This window comes from Ptychodera flava, chromosome 13 (assembly GCF_041260155.1).
Source record: "Ptychodera flava strain L36383 chromosome 13, AS_Pfla_20210202, whole genome shotgun sequence".
Taxonomy (NCBI): domain Eukaryota; kingdom Metazoa; phylum Hemichordata; class Enteropneusta; family Ptychoderidae; genus Ptychodera; species Ptychodera flava.
The window spans coordinates 22,002,490-22,022,961 of NC_091940.1; the positions used below are offsets into that span (position 1 = coordinate 22,002,490).

The 20,472-nt window shown below is 36.1% G+C and overlaps 1 protein-coding gene across 1 annotated transcript; it reads left to right on the forward strand.

The window, feature by feature from the left end:
* The first annotated feature begins 10,545 nt into the window (after positions 1 to 10,545).
* LOC139148504 (polycystin-1-like protein 3) lies at positions 10,546 to 19,253 on the forward strand. The gene is made up of 7 exons (XM_070719994.1): positions 10,546 to 10,645; positions 11,585 to 11,913; positions 13,753 to 13,837; positions 15,117 to 15,244; positions 16,832 to 17,060; positions 17,249 to 17,340; positions 17,837 to 19,253. The coding sequence occupies exons 1-7, from the start codon at positions 10,546 to 10,548 to the stop codon at positions 17,912 to 17,914; spliced, it is 1,041 nt and encodes a 346-aa protein (XP_070576095.1). The 3' UTR covers positions 17,915 to 19,253.
* The last annotated feature ends 1,219 nt before the right edge of the window (positions 19,254 to 20,472 follow it).

Here is a 20,472-nt window from a genome sequence, read left to right on the forward strand (position 1 = left end):
TGACCCGATTTTGGCGGCCTCATAACTTTCATGCAGGGATGAGGTTTTGTATTAAAACACAAAAACACACCCATTTTGTGGACTCCCGCCTATGTTTTACATCCACCGTCATTTTAAACTAAAAATAAACCTTCTTCAAATTGTGAAAACCTGTGTCGACATCGTAATATTTAAATTGTTTGCTGTAAAAGTGCTCCATAAACCCTCCTTTGCAGTGGAATGGCCCAATAGCGGAATAATATCAAGAAGTGATACGGTTGTCATCACTCCTTAGCAACCAACTTTTTATAAGTACAGCCTGGAGGAAGCAAGGTCGATTTCAAGTTGATTTCGTTGCTAATTTCGGAGCGTCTGTAGGAAAACAGTCATAACCAAAGCATGCATGTATGATAAAGGGGTTATTACACGAAGTTAGGGCGATACCGCGTCGTATTCTCGTGATGTGTCCGTATTTTGACTCGTTGCTGCGCAACTCGTCAAAATACGGGCACATCACTCGAATACGACGCGGTATCGCCCAAACTTCGTGTAATAACCCCTAAATATTTTTGAATACGGAAACTGCTTTTTTGACGGGACAGATACTTGTGAAAATTAAGTGACCCCATCTGTGCTGTTTCAAAAATACATGACGCTCCCTTTACATTTTTCAAATTTAAGGTGACCCCCCCCCACCCCTGGATTTTGCCGGCCCACCCCCGGCTGTAATAACTGAACACCCCTAATTTGAAGTGGTTTTGCATGTATTTTGAGAATTTGCCATAGTGTGGATTTACTTAAAATCCAATATAGCCAACAAGATCATGCGATCTATTAAAGTCAAAGTTTACAGTGCACCAGTTCTCCCTATCGCCGAACAAAATATGAAGTTTCGTGTTAAAACGAACAGTTGTTGCTTGGAATAGGAGTTAATATTTATACGGAAGAAGAAGAAGAAGAAGATTTTGATTTTTCAAATGAGCGTTTATTACTAAAATTAATCTCTTGTACAGAAAAGTACATATCAAAACAATTCAAATTTTGAGACGAAAAGCAAAATGAAATCAGAAAAATGCGAAATGGCAAATGATGTTCAAATACTGAAAATACTAGGCAAAGCTGGACTAATATATCAGCAAAAAAACTGCGAAATGGCTATGACACTGATGCTGGAGCGAGACGGAGAGAAACGGTGAAAAGGCAAACAGGTAGCTATATCACTTACAACATGGGGAAGGAAACCAATTAAATCTGAAAAAAGCACAATTTTGTTAATGACAAAAGGCAAGATGCGAGGTGCATGAAAAATCTCCACTGAATAGGAGAAAGCAAACCAAACAACCGAAACAAGAAAAAGCGACAGAAATTTGCAAAGAAATAGGACAGGAACGCCTTACATCTTGCAGAAAAAAAAGCCACCTAACCGCCAATGAGAAGGGATACATTGAGAAAACTCTTCGTTGGCATGTACATGCCACGAAGAATCCTCCCAACTGACTACCCCCCTCCCATTCCGTGAGGAGTAAGGTGCCCAGGACGAGATAGGATTTGGCAAAAGTGAAAGTGTGGTGAGAGGTGAAAGCATATTCTTCACAACAAAATTGAATCAATAGTAATTGTTCCATCAATGTCTACAGAAGCAATAACGTCTTTAATACACCAAATGTTTTTGAAAGCACTTATGTTTGAATTGAGCGTGAAGTAATTATATTCTTCTAAAATGCGAGCACAAACTCGCCTTTTAAAAACAGAAACAAGCATATTACTGATTGAGGGATCATGACCATTAATTGCATTTCGTCTTGTCACATGAATTGAAATTTTAGATGTCGTAAAAAGAAAATTTAAAAGCGCAAAAGTATTCTTGTCCATGTATGATTTATCAAAGGGTGGGCCTAAAACAAACCACCAGAATAAAATCTTGCATTCCTGACCAAGAAAACGGTGACAGAGTTTACGAAGGAGAATGAACAAGGGAGAAAGACGAGGGCATTCGAAAAATATGTGAAAAAGGTCATCTCTGGCACTACAGAAAATACAATCAGAGGATGAGCTATACCCAGAATGGAACATAAACGAGCCAGTTGCGTACGCACCGTGGAGAAGACGCCATTGAATATCTCCTACTTTTTTGGGAATTGGACTGAGATAACAAGAAGTGAAGAAAGGTTTGATATTTTCAGTAAGTGAAAGCAGATCTCTCCAAACTGTATCTTGACGTTTATTGTTCCTATGAAAATTGGACATAATCAAGAATTTATAAATGCTACCCTTTTCAAATTTATACAAGGGACAATTCAAAATAATATGGTCATCAGTGCCCTTACAAATAAGTTCGAAAGAGTACGAAGGACGATGACAAGAATGAACGTCATCCAAATCAACTTCCTCTTCAAAATAACTTTGGATTTTGTTTTTCCAATCACAGGGAATAGAGTCGACCAACGTCTTGACAGTATTTGTAAAAATTCTATCCAAATGAATAGAAACAATGTTTTTAAACTGGCTTGGCGAGCGCCAAGTTTTTTGGAAAGGGTCAAAAAGATCTCCAACTTTTGTAATGCCAGCACTGATAAAGTGATTAACAAGAGTACTATCAAGAGGGTTTGTACAACTAACACAATCGTTGAAAAAAGGGCTTCATGGAAGATATCTTTGATTGAAAGGGGTCCACCTTTTCTCAGGAAAATACATGACTTCCAGACTCTCAAAAGCTCAAGATAAAAATTAGGAAGATAATCTGGAACAGACTGAAAATTCACTGTAAAAAGTTGAGAGGTGTACTTGAGATTACCAACATTCCGAAAATAAAAATCACCAAACAAAAATGAAGGATGATCCAGATCTGAATACAAGTATCTTTGAAGATAATTTAGCCTGAAAGCTTTCACACGTGAAGAGAGATCGATAAGATTTTGCCCTCCTAACTTCAATGGAGCAAAAACTGTTCGACTTGGTAACCGATGTTTTCCTTGCCAGAAGAAATCAAGAAATTTGTGCTGAATTTCATCAATGATAAAAGCAGGAGGACAGAGGCAAATTAAACGATGAAAGAGTTTAGTTGCAGCAAGTTGATTAATAACGATAACACGGCCTTGGAAAGACATAGCAGGAGCATATCTATTCCACCAAGATAACTTATTGTCAATCTTTGTAACACACTCACTCCAGTTTTTTTAAAAATACTCATGAAGTTGCCCAAATATGTACCAAGAACTTTGAAACCAATACTATTCCAAAGAATTTCAAGCGGATGATCAGCACGCGCACGCCATGAGCCGACCCAAAGACCTTGGGACTTACGATAGTTAATTTTTACATTACTGGCATGCTCATAGACAGAAAACCAATGTTTAAACCTCAAAAAATCAGTATCACAAGTTACAAAAGTATTAACGTCATCAGCATAAGCTGAAAGTTTACATTTACGATCACTTGAATTTGGAAACATAACACCTTGAATACTGTCATCTTTTCTTATTCTGTGTAAAAGAGGTTCAATAACAATTGCATACAGCTGCCCTGATAATGAGCAATCTTGCCTTATACCACGTGAAAACTGAACTGGAGCAATAAGGGAACTGTTAACACGAACAAGACTATCAGTTTGAGTATACAGAAGTTTAATAAAATTGATGAAATTTTCACCAAACCCGAACGCATGCAGAGTTTGAAAAAGATAATGATGACTGACACGATCAAAAGCTTTTTCCTGATCTACAGAAAGAATACTAAGAGGAAGATTAATGTCATTAAGAAAATGAATGCAATCCCTAATTAAATGAATATTGTCAAACATCTGTCTGCCTGGAACAGTATAACTTTGATCTACATGAATGATATCTTGCAAAACTTGCTTTAAGCGAAGCGATAAAGCTTTAGTGAAAATTTTATAATCAGAGCAAAGCAAACTGATAGGTCTCCAGTTCTTAAGAAGGGAGTTATCACCTTGTTTCGGAAGGAGTGTGATAACAGCTCTACGACAGGACGTTGGAAAAAGGCCATCGGAAATTGACTTTTGAAAAACCTGGTGAAAATCGTTCCCCAATAGAGACCAGAATTTTTTATAAAATTCACAAGGAATGCCATGAACACAAGGTGTTTTACCATTCGCAATGTTCTTGAGTGCAAAGGTGTACTCATCAAGACTAATGGGTTCATCAAGTTGCGTAACTTTGTCAGCAGGTAATTGAGGGAGATCATGAAGCAAAGTATTTTGTGCTCCGGGAGAAACAGGCTCAGCAGTAAACAGGTTTTGATAAAACTGGCGAGTAAGTTGACGAATTTCTCTCTGATTTTCAGTAATTGTATGATCTTCACGTTGGAGATGAGTAATGAATTTACGACAGCCTTTGTATTTCTTAAGAGAAAAGAAAAACTGTGAATTAGTATCAGAATCATTGAGCTGTTGAAAACGAGAACGAATAACTGCACCTCTGGTATCAAGTTTCTGAAAACTGTCTAACAAGTCTTTTTGCTGATGATATCTTTTTTCCAGAGAAGGCTGAGTATGAATCAATGTTTCCAAAGTACGAATTTCCTCAATAAGCTTTTGTTTTGAACGTTTAAAGTGATGAACTCGTTCAGCGCTATACTGCTGACTTAATTCTTTATTCTTTTGTTTTCCTATATCCCACCAAGACTGAAGAGAAGAAAACCTATCCTTCTCATTGCGCCAACCTTCCCAGAATTCCTTAATTAAAGTACAGTAATTTTCATCGTTAAGAAGACTAGTATTGAGACACCAAACTGGATTTTCGTTGACACTCGAATTCATAGTTAAAACAAGAGAAACAAGAGAGTGATCAGATAAATCAGTAGGAGAGTCAATAGACACAGATTTAATTTTCGAAGTCAACCTCTTGTTGACGAAGAAAGTATCAATGCGACTTTTTTGCTCTCCTCTCTGCCACGTAAAATTTTGAGCCTGCTTATGAAAATAACGCCAGGCATCAGAAAGCTTACAGCGATGAACAAGAGAAGAAAAAACTTGCGAAGACTTTAAATGTGGTTCAATATGAGACGACCTATCTAAATCAGGAACAAGAGTACAATTAAAGTCGCCCCCTATGACAATATTTTCATTATCAAGATCAAAATCAAGGAGAAATTTACGAAGACTTTCAAAGAAAATACAACGATCATCTCCACTTGAAGGAGCATAAATATTAAGCAAATGAAAGGAAGTGTCATCCACTTTAATATGCAAATGAAGTAGACGACCCTGGACGACACTTTTTACAGAAACAACATCAACATTTTTGTTTCGTGGAAACAGCACTGCAACCCCAGCAGAATTACTAGTACCATGTGAGAAATAAATAGGCGCGCGCCAAACTACTTGCCACTGCGCCTGATTAGCCACTGTAGAATGGGTTTCTTGTAAAAAATAAAATCAGCGTAATGATTGGACTTCAACGAAGACAAAATGTTATACCGTTTCAAAGAATCATGGCAACCATTTACGTTCCAAGAAATGAAACTTGCCATGACTAGACAAGCAAAAACAAGAACGATTTTACTTCCCATGTTTAGTAATAGCCAAGCTTTTACATTGTCTAACATGTTGTTGTAACTTTGCCCCAAGTTTATGGATACGAACTTTTTGTTGACTTGTGACAATATCTGACCTGCGTAAGTTAGCAAATGACTTTATGAAAACTTTAAAATCTGGGCAGTAATCTTTACATTTTTCTATCATATTTTTAGAGCCTTTAATGTCTTCTAAAAACTCAAGCAAATTAGACGGCTTGATTTGTAGCTTTTCTTGAGATTCTGATAAGTCCGAAATTTCAGACGCAACAGATTCATTGTCATGATCAGACATTTCGCTGAGAACATCAAAGGAGTTTGATGTTTTCACTCCTGACCAAATAAGCTGATTTTGAGAAGCTTTTCTTGGCGACTGTGACTGAGAAATAAACAAATCCTGAGACTCATTTACATTGATATCTGAAAAAGGAGTCTCAGGAAACTCAAGGGATTGAGACTGAATAAGTGAAGATGATGACGAAGAAGGGGGTCGAATGATAAAACGGGAGTAGAGGGGAGCGGAGAATACGAAGGCGAAGCAGGGGTTCGTACCCTGTCTTCATCGGCATGGACGTTAACATTTTTGTCTTTCTTTTGAGCGTCAGTGGGTTGACTGTTTTTACTGGTGAGAGGTCTTTGATCAACGGAATTTTCATCAACAGATGTGACTTTGTGAGCGGACTCTGATTGTGCCTCACTGTTTTCGACAAAGCGAGTTGACGTTGAGGCGTCACTTGAAGTTGAGATGTTAATTTCTGTAGTATTGATATGCTGATTAACACCTTCATTTGCATTTGCTTCACTTTCGACAACATCCATTACACCTAAGTTTTCATCCACACCATTATTGTCTTTTTGAACATTTTCAGTGTCATTACGTTGTTTTCTGAAGATCTATAGTTTGGACAACGTTTACGGATATGACCTTTTAGTCCACAATGAAAACAATGCAGTTCATCAATAGAAACGTAAACGGAGTAAAAACGATCATCATATTTGATTTGAATTACACCATTGATGTTCTCATTGTGTAACAAAAACATGAGCTTGTCGTCTAAACGACTTCACATGCTTCAGCGAAGCATTTTTACAACCAAGAGGGATTGCTCTTAGGTGACCAACAACTCTACCAAGTTTCCATAAATGTTCCTCCAAAACTTCATCAGGAATGAACGGAGGAACATTTGACAGAATTAATTTTGAGGCCGGTTTCACCATGTGTTCCACATCGACTAATTCATCAAACAAAGCAAACTTGGATTCAACAATACTTTCAACATTACCGAGTGTTGCTAAGAACACAACCACGGACTTATTCATTCTAGATGCAGCAATAACATTTTCACTTCCGACTTTCTTTGCAATCTCTTCAACATAGCTTTCAACGGGGACACCTTCAATATTAGTACACCTGATAGCATGCTTGCGTGTCAGATTCCGAAATGGCTTGTCCTCCCGGGCGGCCATATTGCCGACCACGGGTTAACAAATGACAAAAAATAAAATCGAAGGAAATCCACCTAGTCGAAGATGAAACCGGACCGGAAATAAGACCCCAAAGAACTAAACACTACTCACAACATAAACTGATGACAATTGACGAAGGATGGCACTTCTCACTGGTAGAAAATCAAAACAAGTAGGAGCCCTTCTTCTGTACGTCTATCCAATATGGCGGAAGAAGAAGAAGAAGAAGACGAAACAGGAGAAGAAAGTTCTTTATTTTCCAAGTAAACATTTAATAGTGAAATCAAACTCCTGTTCAGAGAGGTACTTAACCAATCAATTCAATTTTTACAGAAGCAAAAAAGCAAAGTTGAAATAAGACAAAAAAGACGGTAACAGCTCATGATCAAGCACTGAATAGCTTGAACAAAACACGTTATTGTAGAAAATGAACAGAAATTACTGAAAAACTGAGATTTTCGGTATTGACACCAAAGCCGCTACGAGACAGGGGAGATAACGGATAAAATAAGCAAACAGCGAGCTATACCAAAGATTACAGCATTTAGTACGAGCTACTGCAATAAACTTCTAAGTACATGTAGATTAACTGTGACTAAAATCAAATAGTCTTTGAGTGATATTGCAGTACTTTGATGAAAGTGCAGTGATAGTGCAGTGCCCAAACTCAGTATTGTACGCCTTATTTATTTTCTTCATGTCAGTAGAGTCAACTCATTTTTCTGATAGACCAAAAAGGGCGTAATAGTTAGTGGTCAGATTATTGTCATGTTTCATTAAATTTTTTTGTCATTTCATTGTTATGAAATATTTGTTTTGTTTTTTCTGACGATAAAGGTAAAATATATTTGGAGAATACTTTACTTTCCATAACAAGATAATGGAAGCCTGTAATGTGGTTTGTAATCATCACGATGTACAGAGCAAGTCAAGTTGTCCCCTTCATTTCAATACTTATTGTATGAATACTTATTAAAACGATTGGAACTAATTTTGATAATGTGATGATGAAGTAATGTCAGTTCAACCTGAAAATATAAGCTCATCTGTTTTCTTTTTTAAGGTTTCACACTCGTTTTATGAGTAATTTGTTATGTTGCAACATTCAGCTATAGGGACCCTATCACTTTTGAGAACTTTGAAAAATATGAAGATCCAATTATCCAAACTAAGTTCCGTCCGTGTTATTGCATACACACAAAGACAGTGTCTGTAATTGCAACAAGACATTAAGTACAATAAGTTTAATTTTGAATCACAAATTCTGGCAAATACATAGAAAATGCTGACAAACATTGAAAATATTAACGCTGATGGAGCCGTTGCGCCCAAAGAGAATAAGGGAGCATCAGATCGTCTAGTGTTTTCTGTTTCAGCACTTCGGCCACCATATTTTTCTTCCTGTGTTTGAACGGTTACTTTCTTCAGCAATTGCAGGATGAAGTTATTGTTTTTTCTTTCTAATCTACCACAGTTTTATTTTCAAAAAATCTTCCACCCCGAAATCAAATGGCTCTCTATTAAAGTCAACAGTTAATATCACGAGATGCACAACTTTCCAGAAGCATATCTCAACAAGTACTGTCTACTGTTACAGTGCCTACCAATTATAGATGACAAGTACACAGGTGCTTGTAGCCCGTCAACGTCCGGTCTGCACTGCTTGATTGGGTCTGCCTAGCATACCATAGTTTACCTAGCCATTCTGTGGCGAACATTGGCACTGCATCATCACAACAAGGCTTCAAAACGCGTGGACCAATCATAGCTACCATTCTTTTTATCTTCTACGTTCTCTACATACTTTTGTGTGCTGCCCAAAACAAGTAACATAACATAAAAACAACTATCAGATGATACTTCCTGTAACATGCCTTATCGGAATCTCGCTAACGATCATTACAGGCAACCTAGTGTTTCTCTACTGTCTACACGGGCAGGCATGTTTATACCCACGTTTTGACAAGACTCCCTAGATCGGTTCCCCTAGCCAATGCATCAAGTCATTTGTCCCATCATTACTTGGCGAAGAAGGTAGCAAGTAGCATTAAACAGGAAATATTTCACGTAATCGAAAAGGTAATGCAACAAAAGTCAGTTAAATTTGTCCATAAACCCTAAATAAGATTCATACATTCAATACATGGAATGACTTTTATCTGCTTATAATAAATGAAATAAACTATCCGATTCCAATACAGTTCACATATACTATCTTTGTCATATTACAATGATATTTTAATCTCATACATTCGCACAGGAGGTGCTAGTGTAAAATGCACTCAAGACTTTAATTTAACGACAACGATTGACAAACCAACTATTCCTGCGATGTGGCCAGTTCCTAATGTAACTGCTGACTCTGGCACTGTGCATATAAACGGGAGCCATAGACCTGGAAGTAACTTCTCCCTCGGCGCTACAGATGTATCTTATGAAATATCGTACCCCTCTGGTAATGTGGTTTCGTGTTCATTCACTGTGAGAGTTAAAGGTGAGAATTTGTGGAATGTATAAAATGTATGATATGCGTTTACTTATGACAAGGCAACGCATGACCGATCAACTCTTACTGTAGCCTAAAATTATGAGTGATAATGACAGTGCATTATGATAATTTTAGATAGATAGATAGATAGATAGATAGATAGATAGATAGATAGATAGATAGATGAGTCTAAATGGCGAGAATTTAAGGAATACCATTTGTACATAGCAATAGTTGTAATCAATAGGTAAGAGATGCCTTCAATATCGAAATATTTCTCTTTCTTGAATTGAGAAAATTTCAATTCTTTGTCTCATTGCTCCAGTAGCTTATTATTATGATATGTACTCGCATAATTTGAATAATTGACTTTCTTTGACCCAAACTTACCAGAGTATGAAAATGCGACCGGGCAAGGTTTAAATGGTTAAAATGTCGACTTTGACGGTTTACAATTTTTAAATCTGGTCAGACATATGATGCTCCTTTGATTTATCTTTCACGGGAATGATTGGTCACATTAAGTTATGATTTTGCATATTGAAATTGAGCGAGCGTCACTCTTTCTTTTCATATTTTAACATGTACTCGTTTCATTACGACGGCGAACAAGTATAGCTGTCATTGGAACACTTTTCACCATTCCGAACGGAACACAGTCAGAATTATCAACCGCGGAGGTAGGTATCTTAGTAATCACAGCATTTGGACACACCTAAAGCGTTGTTGAAGAAATTCATATTGATACATTATATTTTTAGAATTCGTAATCAGAGTTGGATTCCCTCAAAGGTATAAATCAAAATTGTTGTTTGTTTTCATTGATTTATAAATGCAGTCTTCGATAAACTGACCAAGACGTTGAGGTGATTTGAACGCGAATCTCTACCACTTGCATTGGTAAAGCCTCCCTAGCAATCACGTGTAACTCCATCTTGAAGACGAACTTTGAAATGATGTTCAATAACTGTATTCTGTAGTATGAGTCAGATTGATGTCAACATTTTAAAGAATATTCTGGGTGAATATTGAATGCCGGCGGAACAGTTGATACCAATCATGTAACAAGCTTTACTTATATGTTACAGATTATTGAGAGTTTCAATAATTTATCGGAGGCGATCACTGAGCTCGACAAGGTAAACCTATCGCAAGACGAAAGCCACACTTTTGCCACCGGTAGGTGAACCGTGAATCCTCTAACAATAGTGTCGAAATGCGTCATGACTATAGCTTTGTCTAGATTTTTGACGTATAAGGCTGAGAAAGTCGCGAAGCTAGAAAAAAGCATGAAACAGTTGGAAGCTGCTGAACAGAACGTGCATACTATTTAGTCGCATAGCATGTAACATCCCTATGACAATTTTAACAACATATAAGGAAAAATGGTCTCATTCAGCCATGCCAAAGGTAGCATTGAACGACTTTGTTTTAGTCAAAATGAGTAGACTTGCCTACTTGTTCATTAGCTGGCATCAACAGCTGCTACAAGCATCATGGGTAGAAAAAGCTAACAAATATAAATTGAACACCATGTCTGGAAATCAAAATAGGCGATAACTTAAGGAGTGTCGTAATTTATGAGAGTCCATATTTACGAAAATACCAAACTAAGAGACACAAAGCATTGACAGTTGACGATTTTTTTTCCGGACTTTTCTGAAAGAGACATCACAGTTTGAACGTGGCCTTATTCTCCCCAAGATTCTATTGCTGTCGATGGCTGTTTTGTAAGATATGTATTATAATAGTGGTATTGAAATTCAGAAACCAGAACCTGCAGAATAGAATGAATTCACTAGGTTAAGACTGTAGTTAGGTCCACAATGCAATCCTTCGCCATTACTATATTATGTTGCAACAAGTCAAAGTTAGACCGCACTCTCTTCGCTGATGATAAGTGCCTCGTAGGTAGCCATAAACTACAGTGATTTGTTCGAGAAAGTAAAATGAATTATGCAAAATTGGATGGCTGGTTTTAAAGCGATGTTGATTTTCATAAGGGCAATGAGTGAACGAAAAAAAGAGAGGCGTAATCACATCCATTAATTCCACACCCTGCCCATATGTTGTGGGACAATCTCTAAACTACTGTATTTTCCTAATTCTTTGTAAAAGACATATTAAAAGCAATTGAGGAGTGCATCGAAGTAATACAGCTCGCGGCACCAAAACATGTAAACAGCAATGATGGCACAGACTTTTTGACTGAATCTGTGCTGAACACCATAGACAACCTTGCAAAGTTTGTTCTACGCAACACAAAGCCTGGCACTGGGCCCATCGTATTGGATACACCATCTGTAGGATTACGCTTAGAAAGTGACTCAATCGACAACATCACCGATGCCACTGTCGTGATCGGAGATGGCAACGGATTCACTTTACCGTCGGCAGATAAACTGTTTGCTAATCAGACGCTAGGGGATGGAACATTCAATAGAATTGTAAGTTCATTCACAATCTATCACATTTGACAAAACATTTTAATCGACCATCATTACCTTAGGAGTTAAAAGAAGCAATGAAATGCCTTTTTGCATCAGTGGCTCGTGCAGTGACTCTGAAGGTGCCCCTAAATTAGGCATACGAAGCATGAATGCAGCGCTAAAATTCTTGTATTGCATACTGAAAACAATTTGAGACTGAAAGCCAGCAATGTCGATAATGTAGAGTGCTAAAAGACTGTGAATTTCCCTATCACATTTCATACAAGGTAATGTGATGTTGTTTGACAATCATCTTCGAAATTAACATTTATTTACGAAGAATACATACATAAATCAAAAAGTCTCTACAGCTGATAAGGCTCACTATGATGCTGGCACTTCAGCTTCAGCCGGGCGAGTCTGACATCTGCATGAAAATTCCGTACACAAAAATATGAAATGCATCTATGGTGAATAGATGGATTCGTGTTTCAATAACCAAATGACATGTTCGAACTCTCTGAAGTATTAGTCAATTTGCGTCCAGCATTCCATTAAAAGAGTAACAAGATTTTAATTATTACTTTTAAATGTTTATATGGTGCTGGTCCACAATATCTGAGAGATTTAATAAGTTTTTATGTACCTAGGCGCAAACTTCGTTCTGCCAACGATTGTAAACTCAATACATTCATGACCAAGATAAAGAGGTATGGTGATTGGGCGTTCTGTTCTGCAGCCCCATTTTTATGGAACGAGCTTCCGATGAATATTCGTTCTTGTAATAATTGTATTACTTTTAAACGTATGCTTAAGACACACCTTTTTAAGTTGGCTTTCTCTATTGATTAGACTTTTTTATGATTTTGCTTGTTTTGAACTTTCTCGATTGATTATATTTTTATTAGTTATCCATTTTCTTTTTGTAATGTATCTTTCAGCGGCTGTGATCACTTTTTCTGTGGAGTTTGTCGCTTAACAAATTTATTATTATTATTATTATTATTATTATTATTATTATAGTATATTCTCCCTAAGTCATTTAAATGATTACTTTGCCTCCCATGATTTTACTTAAGTTATTGATTTACTTGTCTTGCACACGATACAGTTGTATAATCGTAAAAGTTTGAGAGTCAAATATCTGTCCCTGAGGTGCATTCTGCAGCATCTTAAATGTTTCATAGGTTGTAGTGATGTGTCAGTTGCAAATTCTTGTAAATGACAGACTTGATGAAAAGGGAAAAAGGCAGAAAAGATTATAACAGCAACAAAGTAGCCATCAGCTAAATAGGGCTAAGGAAAATGACAATTTTTATCAGCACAGTTTCCTGCAAACTTATTACAACTTCACAGTCAATCAAAAACTGATTTATTCAAGGTGGCTGGTAAACCACTAGTTTGCTAAATCTTTACGTCCTGTAAGAGCTCTGGATGTCCGAATAATTAAAATCTGTGTTTTGCGTCCACTCACAATTTTGAAAGGTAAGCATGCATGTTTTTAAAACCCCGAGAAAAATTACACTCAGGTATTGAAAATTATGGTAGATTATTCCACGTAATATTACGTGTCATTTCAAGAAAAAAAAACGCCGAATTATACCTTCCCCTTTAATAACATAACATAATTTACGCTACAATATGACAGTCTGCACGCATGGAGGCGTTTTAAATACACAGTACAGAATATGTATACAAACATTTTAAGCAGAAAGTGTATGAAGTAATGTCCTATTTAAATTAATTGTGGAGTTTCCCTGACAAATCCAAACACCCACGAATCATTTAAATACTTTGGCTAAATGAGCAGCTGTATAATGTATTCGATTTCCATAATGTATTCAATGTCTTTCATAGGTGATTCATTTGAAAAGAAGGGGTGATTCAGTGAATGACGTACTGTCATTGTCATTTACGGACAGGGCAGGCAATGAAATCGAAGGTAAGGACAATGAAATTAACACTGTTTACGAGATGTAATATAAATGTGTTCGATTAAAGCTTACAACCTTTCATGACAAAGAAGAATTTCCGATTGCTTTAACACGGACCTTCGCAATTCAAATCACGGTTTAAAGTATACAATACCGTGTATTGGCAATGAAGTTGTTTATGTCTGCATAATATTAACGCAACAGCAAATGCATATCACGGAGTACAGTTTGTTGCGTTATTGAATATCAAATTAGTATAGGCCAGAAGGAATAAAAGCAATATGCCCAATGATATAGTTGTCACGATGGTAGCCCAGAACACCTGAAAGATGACACATCACCTGGACGTGATTGGTCACGCTAAAACGATGTTTTTACTTATTTGATTTAAAGTCTGGTACCGTTGTATTGATATATATATATATATATATATATATATATATATATATATATATATATATATATATATATATATATATATATATATATATATATATATATATAAAGACTGATTTCTTGCATCTGCCTTCTGTTTGATTCACTGTGAACGTTTGAGGAATGGTGCATTCTCACGACTTAGATCATCGAAATTTCAAATCGAAAATGTCAAAACAAGTGTTTTACAATATGATATATCAAGAATCACGACATCATAAGGGGTGTCCGCAACTTGTCACGGATTTTTTTCAATTGCTTTAACACGGCCCTTCGTGATTCAAATCCGGGTTTAAAGTATACAATTCCGTGTTTTGGCAATGTAGTTGTTTATGTTGGTATAACATCAACTCAACAGCAAATGTATATCACTGAGTACAGTTTGTTGCGTTTCCGTCCTTTCAATTGAGATAGCGCGATTACTTGGTCTTTGTCAATAACTTTTCAGTATTTCTCTCGAGACGTCATATGCCTTCGATGTTGGTTTTACTACAACAGCGCCCCACCACTTGACAATTGTACATATTCCGTTCTGATTCCGAAACATGTAGTTACTTTATCTGAAACAGTCGCTACAGATGTTGAATCCCTAGTTGTATGTGAAGGCCAACGATCACTTTGGGTCTTGAACGGCGACAAAATGGTTGACATCATTAAAAAAGAAGCCCATCACAGGATTATTATATTTGTATGTTGGTGATAATGACATAGAATGATAATGGTATATCAGAAAAGTGTGACACTTCAGCATACTTCAGAATCAATAATGAACGTTCACATCAAATGTTCCAGTTAACATAAATTGCTTCTTAAATTTTGTTCATTTACGATTGATCTCTTTTGTTCTCTTAGTGAAAGATACAGATGAAGATATTGTTATTACATTTGCGAGTACTCCTCCCGAACAAGGAACAAACACATTGATTACAGGTTTATATCAAGACGATGACAATGTTACTTACTTCGGTTCTACTTTTAACGTAAGTATATACATTGGTTATTTTTCTGACTTTCTTTAGCTCCGTAAGACTTGCTTTAAGCATATCATTACATGCCTGCATTTGGAGAGGGTGGCCATTTTTTGAAAAACCATACGGTGGAAAAAAATCTCGTGTATATGAGAGAGAGAGAGAGAGAGAGAGAGAGAGAGAGAGAGAGAGAGAGAGAGATGTGTGTGGAGGTGTGTCCTAGGCAAGACTAGGTTAATTGAAAGTGCATATGTGTAGGGAAACTTCGACTTTGGAATTTCAGCAAGTCTATAACATTAACAATCTTCCCTTACAAAGCAAGTTGTATCCGTACACTGATCTATGTTGGTAATTGATATAAATGTACTCAACTGGAACTTAAAAGTAAGAAGCCCATGTGTGTGCAAGAAATTCTATTTTGGGATTTAATCAAAATGGTGATTCAATATATTTTGCAGTCTATGTGAAAACTGTGAACATTATTTTTACAATACATATACATATGCGTACAAGGAAGGAATTTGTTTTTGAATGTTCATCGAAAATGTTGATTCACTATATATGGCAGTATATGAGAATGTATGAGAATTGTTGTAAAATGCGTGCATAATTTTTGACAATCGCTATAAATGTATTTGATTATATAAGATGTTTGAAAGAGCAGATGTGTACTACAATAACGGAATTTCACCTTACGAATATCAATTCACTCCACATGGAAGTCACGGGTAAACTGTTAACAATTAATCCCCAAAAGATTCGCTATATCTGTGTCGTGATATACTGACTTTAAGGCTATAATAAGTTTCTTGATAAACAATAACATTTCTCTCTGTACATTAAAAATTAAATGAAGGGAAATATTACAGATTTCCCTTTTCATTGTGAAATCAGACTATTGACTTTCACATGACAATTTAACAAGGTCACATATTGTCGTGCCAACAGTTTCGAGAATCACCATTTTCGCGCAAAGTCAATTTGAAAAACACCGGTCGAACCCTCCCCCTCCCACTGTAATTTCTATTCACTCCCCTAGTGAGAGATAAATATCATGATTTATTTTACAGATTCCGAATACAAATCCTTTTTTACAGTTTAATAAGTTTTAATAAGTTTGGATTTCTTTGGTAACCTCTTCTTTAAGACATCTTAATTCTTTGTTTTATTCTTTTTGTTTATGGGAGACTTTTCATTACGCCTCTCTACCGGCTTTTCTTCTTATACTGCATCAACATTTCTGACTTCTCTGAATAAGCCATGTTGTCATTTTAAAATCGTCTTTATATAGTGTCAGTATTTTTATCCAAATGTTATCGTTCACAATGGTATAGCCCTATTAGCCAAGAACCTGTTGTTTTATTACAAAGTAAACAATATATCAATTGGTGAAAATTAATTAAATGAACTGGTGAAAATATTGGTCAATATCTGGCGATACATACCGTTTAATGCATAGCATTCATTATTTTACGATTAAACATTATTTTTTGGAAATGACAAGATTCTCTAATATAGCATTGCATGAATGTATGAGCAAATTTTATTGCTAAACATAACAATCTGTTTTTAATAATTTGTCTCGCATAATTTTTTCAGGTATCACGGCTTTTCCATGCGACAATTATTATGTTAGTGAGCAATGAATCTGTGTTGTGGAATTGCACTGCGTACATCTTTAATGATGTATTGAAGTATTCCAAACACTATCGTGGTTACCGATTTTCTGTTGATGTACTCTTTCACGGAGACCATTCAACTATTTTCATCCCAGAGGACTACTTTCTGATGACAGGGGAATACTATCTAACCTTTTCCGTTCCTGGAAGTAAGTTGAACCTGTCACCATTTCCCTTTAACAACGAATGTTCATATTAAATGAAATCTATCTGAACCTCTGATCGCTGAACACTGCACATCGATTTGACTATAAGAAGGGTAGTGAATCCGTTAGCAGCCGTTATTTGCCTTATCTCACATTTACTTCTTTGCTCAAAACATTACTATTATTTGTAGACCAGAGAGCTTACTTCTCCATGACTGTCAAACAAACCGTGTGTACCTATCTGGACAAGAATACGACTACCTGGGGTAGACAAGGATGCAAGGTATGTTACTGTAAAGAGTGAAATGAGATCAAACAAGTTCGGTAATTGTTTATTAATTAACGCAATCATTGAGGCAAGGTAAAGCTCTTTCACTTCTGATTCTTATGTGTTATTTCTAACCTTAAAAGTTATTTATTAGTGCCTTCGACAGATATGCCCACAAGCACAAAATGTATTCTGTGACATGCGGGCTATGAAATAGGAAACCTTCATCGAACAAAAGTATTTGTTCAGTCATGCGCCACCAGACCCCACAAGGTGCTCGTCAGAATAAGGGTATATGATTTGCGATATAAGATTTGTAAGCATTTTTAAGCGAAAAGACCATCAATACTTCAAGCCAGCCCCATCCTTCCCTGGATGATTGATCAGTTGAGTACATTATTTATGTGATGATTCGATCCTTCCGAGAGTTTCGCCGCGAAATTTTTAACACCTCCGACCAACTCTCCAACTCACAAATGGCCAATCCCCCTCGATTTTTCTTGAATATTAGGTATCATCGGCATCCAACATGACGTCAACTGTGTGTCTCTGCAATCATCTGACCACGTTCACTGTCGAAAGTATTTAGAACTCAGATGACAAAAAAGTGAGCGAGAGTTCTATAGAGCAAGAAATAGATCAAAACAGCGACAAAAATGCAGACGTGAAAACGTACAGTCTAGCTTGGAAGACAGACAAGGACAGGAAAAACACAGAGATAAAATATATACAAAACATAGATAAAGTTATCACTGGACATATTTGAAGGACTGACTATTATGTCTACAGAAAAGAATCGTCGAGTTTTTGGGATTTTCAGTAGCGTTATCGTGTTTACAAAGTTTGTACGCTGACTTCTCCATAGGATTGAAGATGTTCAAGGTATTTTCATATGAGCAGCTTTGTGTCGTTTGAGGCGTAAATTCACCAATTGAGGATTGAATCTGATCGTTCAAGAGGTTTTTCAAGGGATAATAGAAAGTGTATGTTTTGCAAATGTGGTGCAGTACAAGTCGAATATCACTTGTGTTTGGTATGTCCGCTTTATGATAACCTACGAGAAATGTACTTACCGGGGTATTTTTATAGAGATTGTAATGATCGGAAATCAGTTATGTTAATGCAGTTAGATTCTATAACAACAGAATATTTTGCTAAATCTGTATTTTTTGCTTTCAACCGCAGAAAGAGACGTAAAAGCGCTTTAGAGATGTAGTCTATTTGTAGTTTCTCTTGTCTTTTGCTTTTGTCATAATTGCAGACCTCATATGTGTGCAGTATAATTATTTAATAATTATTTATAATCGTTTAAGGTGAAGTACTACGAATTACGTCAAAATTAAGTTGTGGTGTAATTTTCTTGAAACTTTGCACAAATATTCTTGGAAGTTGTGCAAGTGCAAAAATGAAATAAAAAATGGGGGTCACCACGCTCGTTTCCATGGAAACGGACATTAAAATGGCGTCGTTAGAAATAAATAAAAATGATATAATTCACTTAAACTAAAGAAAGCAATTATAAAACGCTTAGCAAATGAGTTAATTTTAATAAATACCAAGACTTAAGATCCATATCTATCGAATGTATAGTTTTCATGATGTTTGTGAAGAAAATTTAACATAAGTATCGACTACAAAATGACGATATCGAAATTATATCACTACATAATTTTCGAACTTTCTTCCTGTCGCTTTGAATGGTGTCATTTTGACCAAACTTGGCGAATAAACTCCTGACATAATACCATTTAGTTTACACTTTTAATAAAAGGGTGTCACCACGCTACTTTTTACAATATCTCCAGGTGAATGGGTAATTTGCGCAATATAAATGGGAGAGAAATGTGAATTTTTCGCTCATATTGAATAAAAACCAGCTTCCTAGGGGGTCAAAATATGACAAGATTATAGGTCACATGTATTTCTAAGACACTGGGTCAAAAAATTAGGTAAAAGCGCAATTTCAACAATGACAGGTGATGTTAAATACATGCGCTACAAATTAACCCATTTGCGGCAGGCTGGAGTTAAATCTGCGCAGAAACGTTCTAAAGCGTGTGCGCGTCCGAATTCGTCGCCCTTTACCTTAATATATTGTATAATAGGCCGGAGGCCAAAGTACCGAAATAAGCATAATAATAATAATAATGATAATAATCTACATAGAATGGATTATTACAGTAATCTTGTAGATAGGATTTTTTGTAGGATATTCAGCGCATGTAATCTTACACAGATGACCTTTGAAGATCTATGCTGAAGGCAGTGCACTGCTCAGCAAATGGTACATTGGGTTTTCTGCAGAAATCCTCTGTTCAAATACTCTTATTACTGTATATCGGGTGAAGCAAGTCGATAAGAATGGAATTATTATGAGCCTGAAAGGAACACTTGTGATAGAAATATCTTCATTTCACAGCATACTTCATTTTGTGTAGTCTTCAACTAATCTGAAGAAAACATTACTTTTGCTCAGATGCAACTTTGGACATGTGACACTCTTTACGACTTCCAAAGATGATACTATTCCCGTGAGAGAATCCTATGGTCAGAGACAACGGGAGTATGTTTTCAAGAAGATCACTCTCATTAAATCTCTGACTTAAATAGCTGGTGCACTTTGAAGATCACCCCGAGTTTACGAATACAAATATCTTAATATTTCTAAAACGTGCTTTCACGACAAAGGAAGGACTAGTTTTGTTTCTGAAACACGTTTTGTATGATAAAGTAATTTCCTATTACCATGTAATTGTTGTTTTACCGGTACTTTGGTGCAATTCGCCATATTTGAAATATTACATGTGCACTCTATTCAGATGATATCATTCTTTGAAGTTACATGAAAATTTTAAATTTTACCGATATTAATGCACTTTCATCATCAATTAATTTATCCAAATATCAAAGGTGTATAGCCAGGGCGTGTGCAGAACCATCATGCCCACACAAAGCAGATTAAGAAAACCGAACATTTGCAATTTTAAATGTTGTATTATAGATAACCGATTTGGGTTTACTCTCCTGTTCTGTTAAATTATTATGATAAATTGCACTAAGTGTGTATAAAGCCACTTTTACCAGCATTAATTCGGTGATGGAAAATTCTTATACTACCTTATAAGTTCTCTGCTGGTCATTAATACA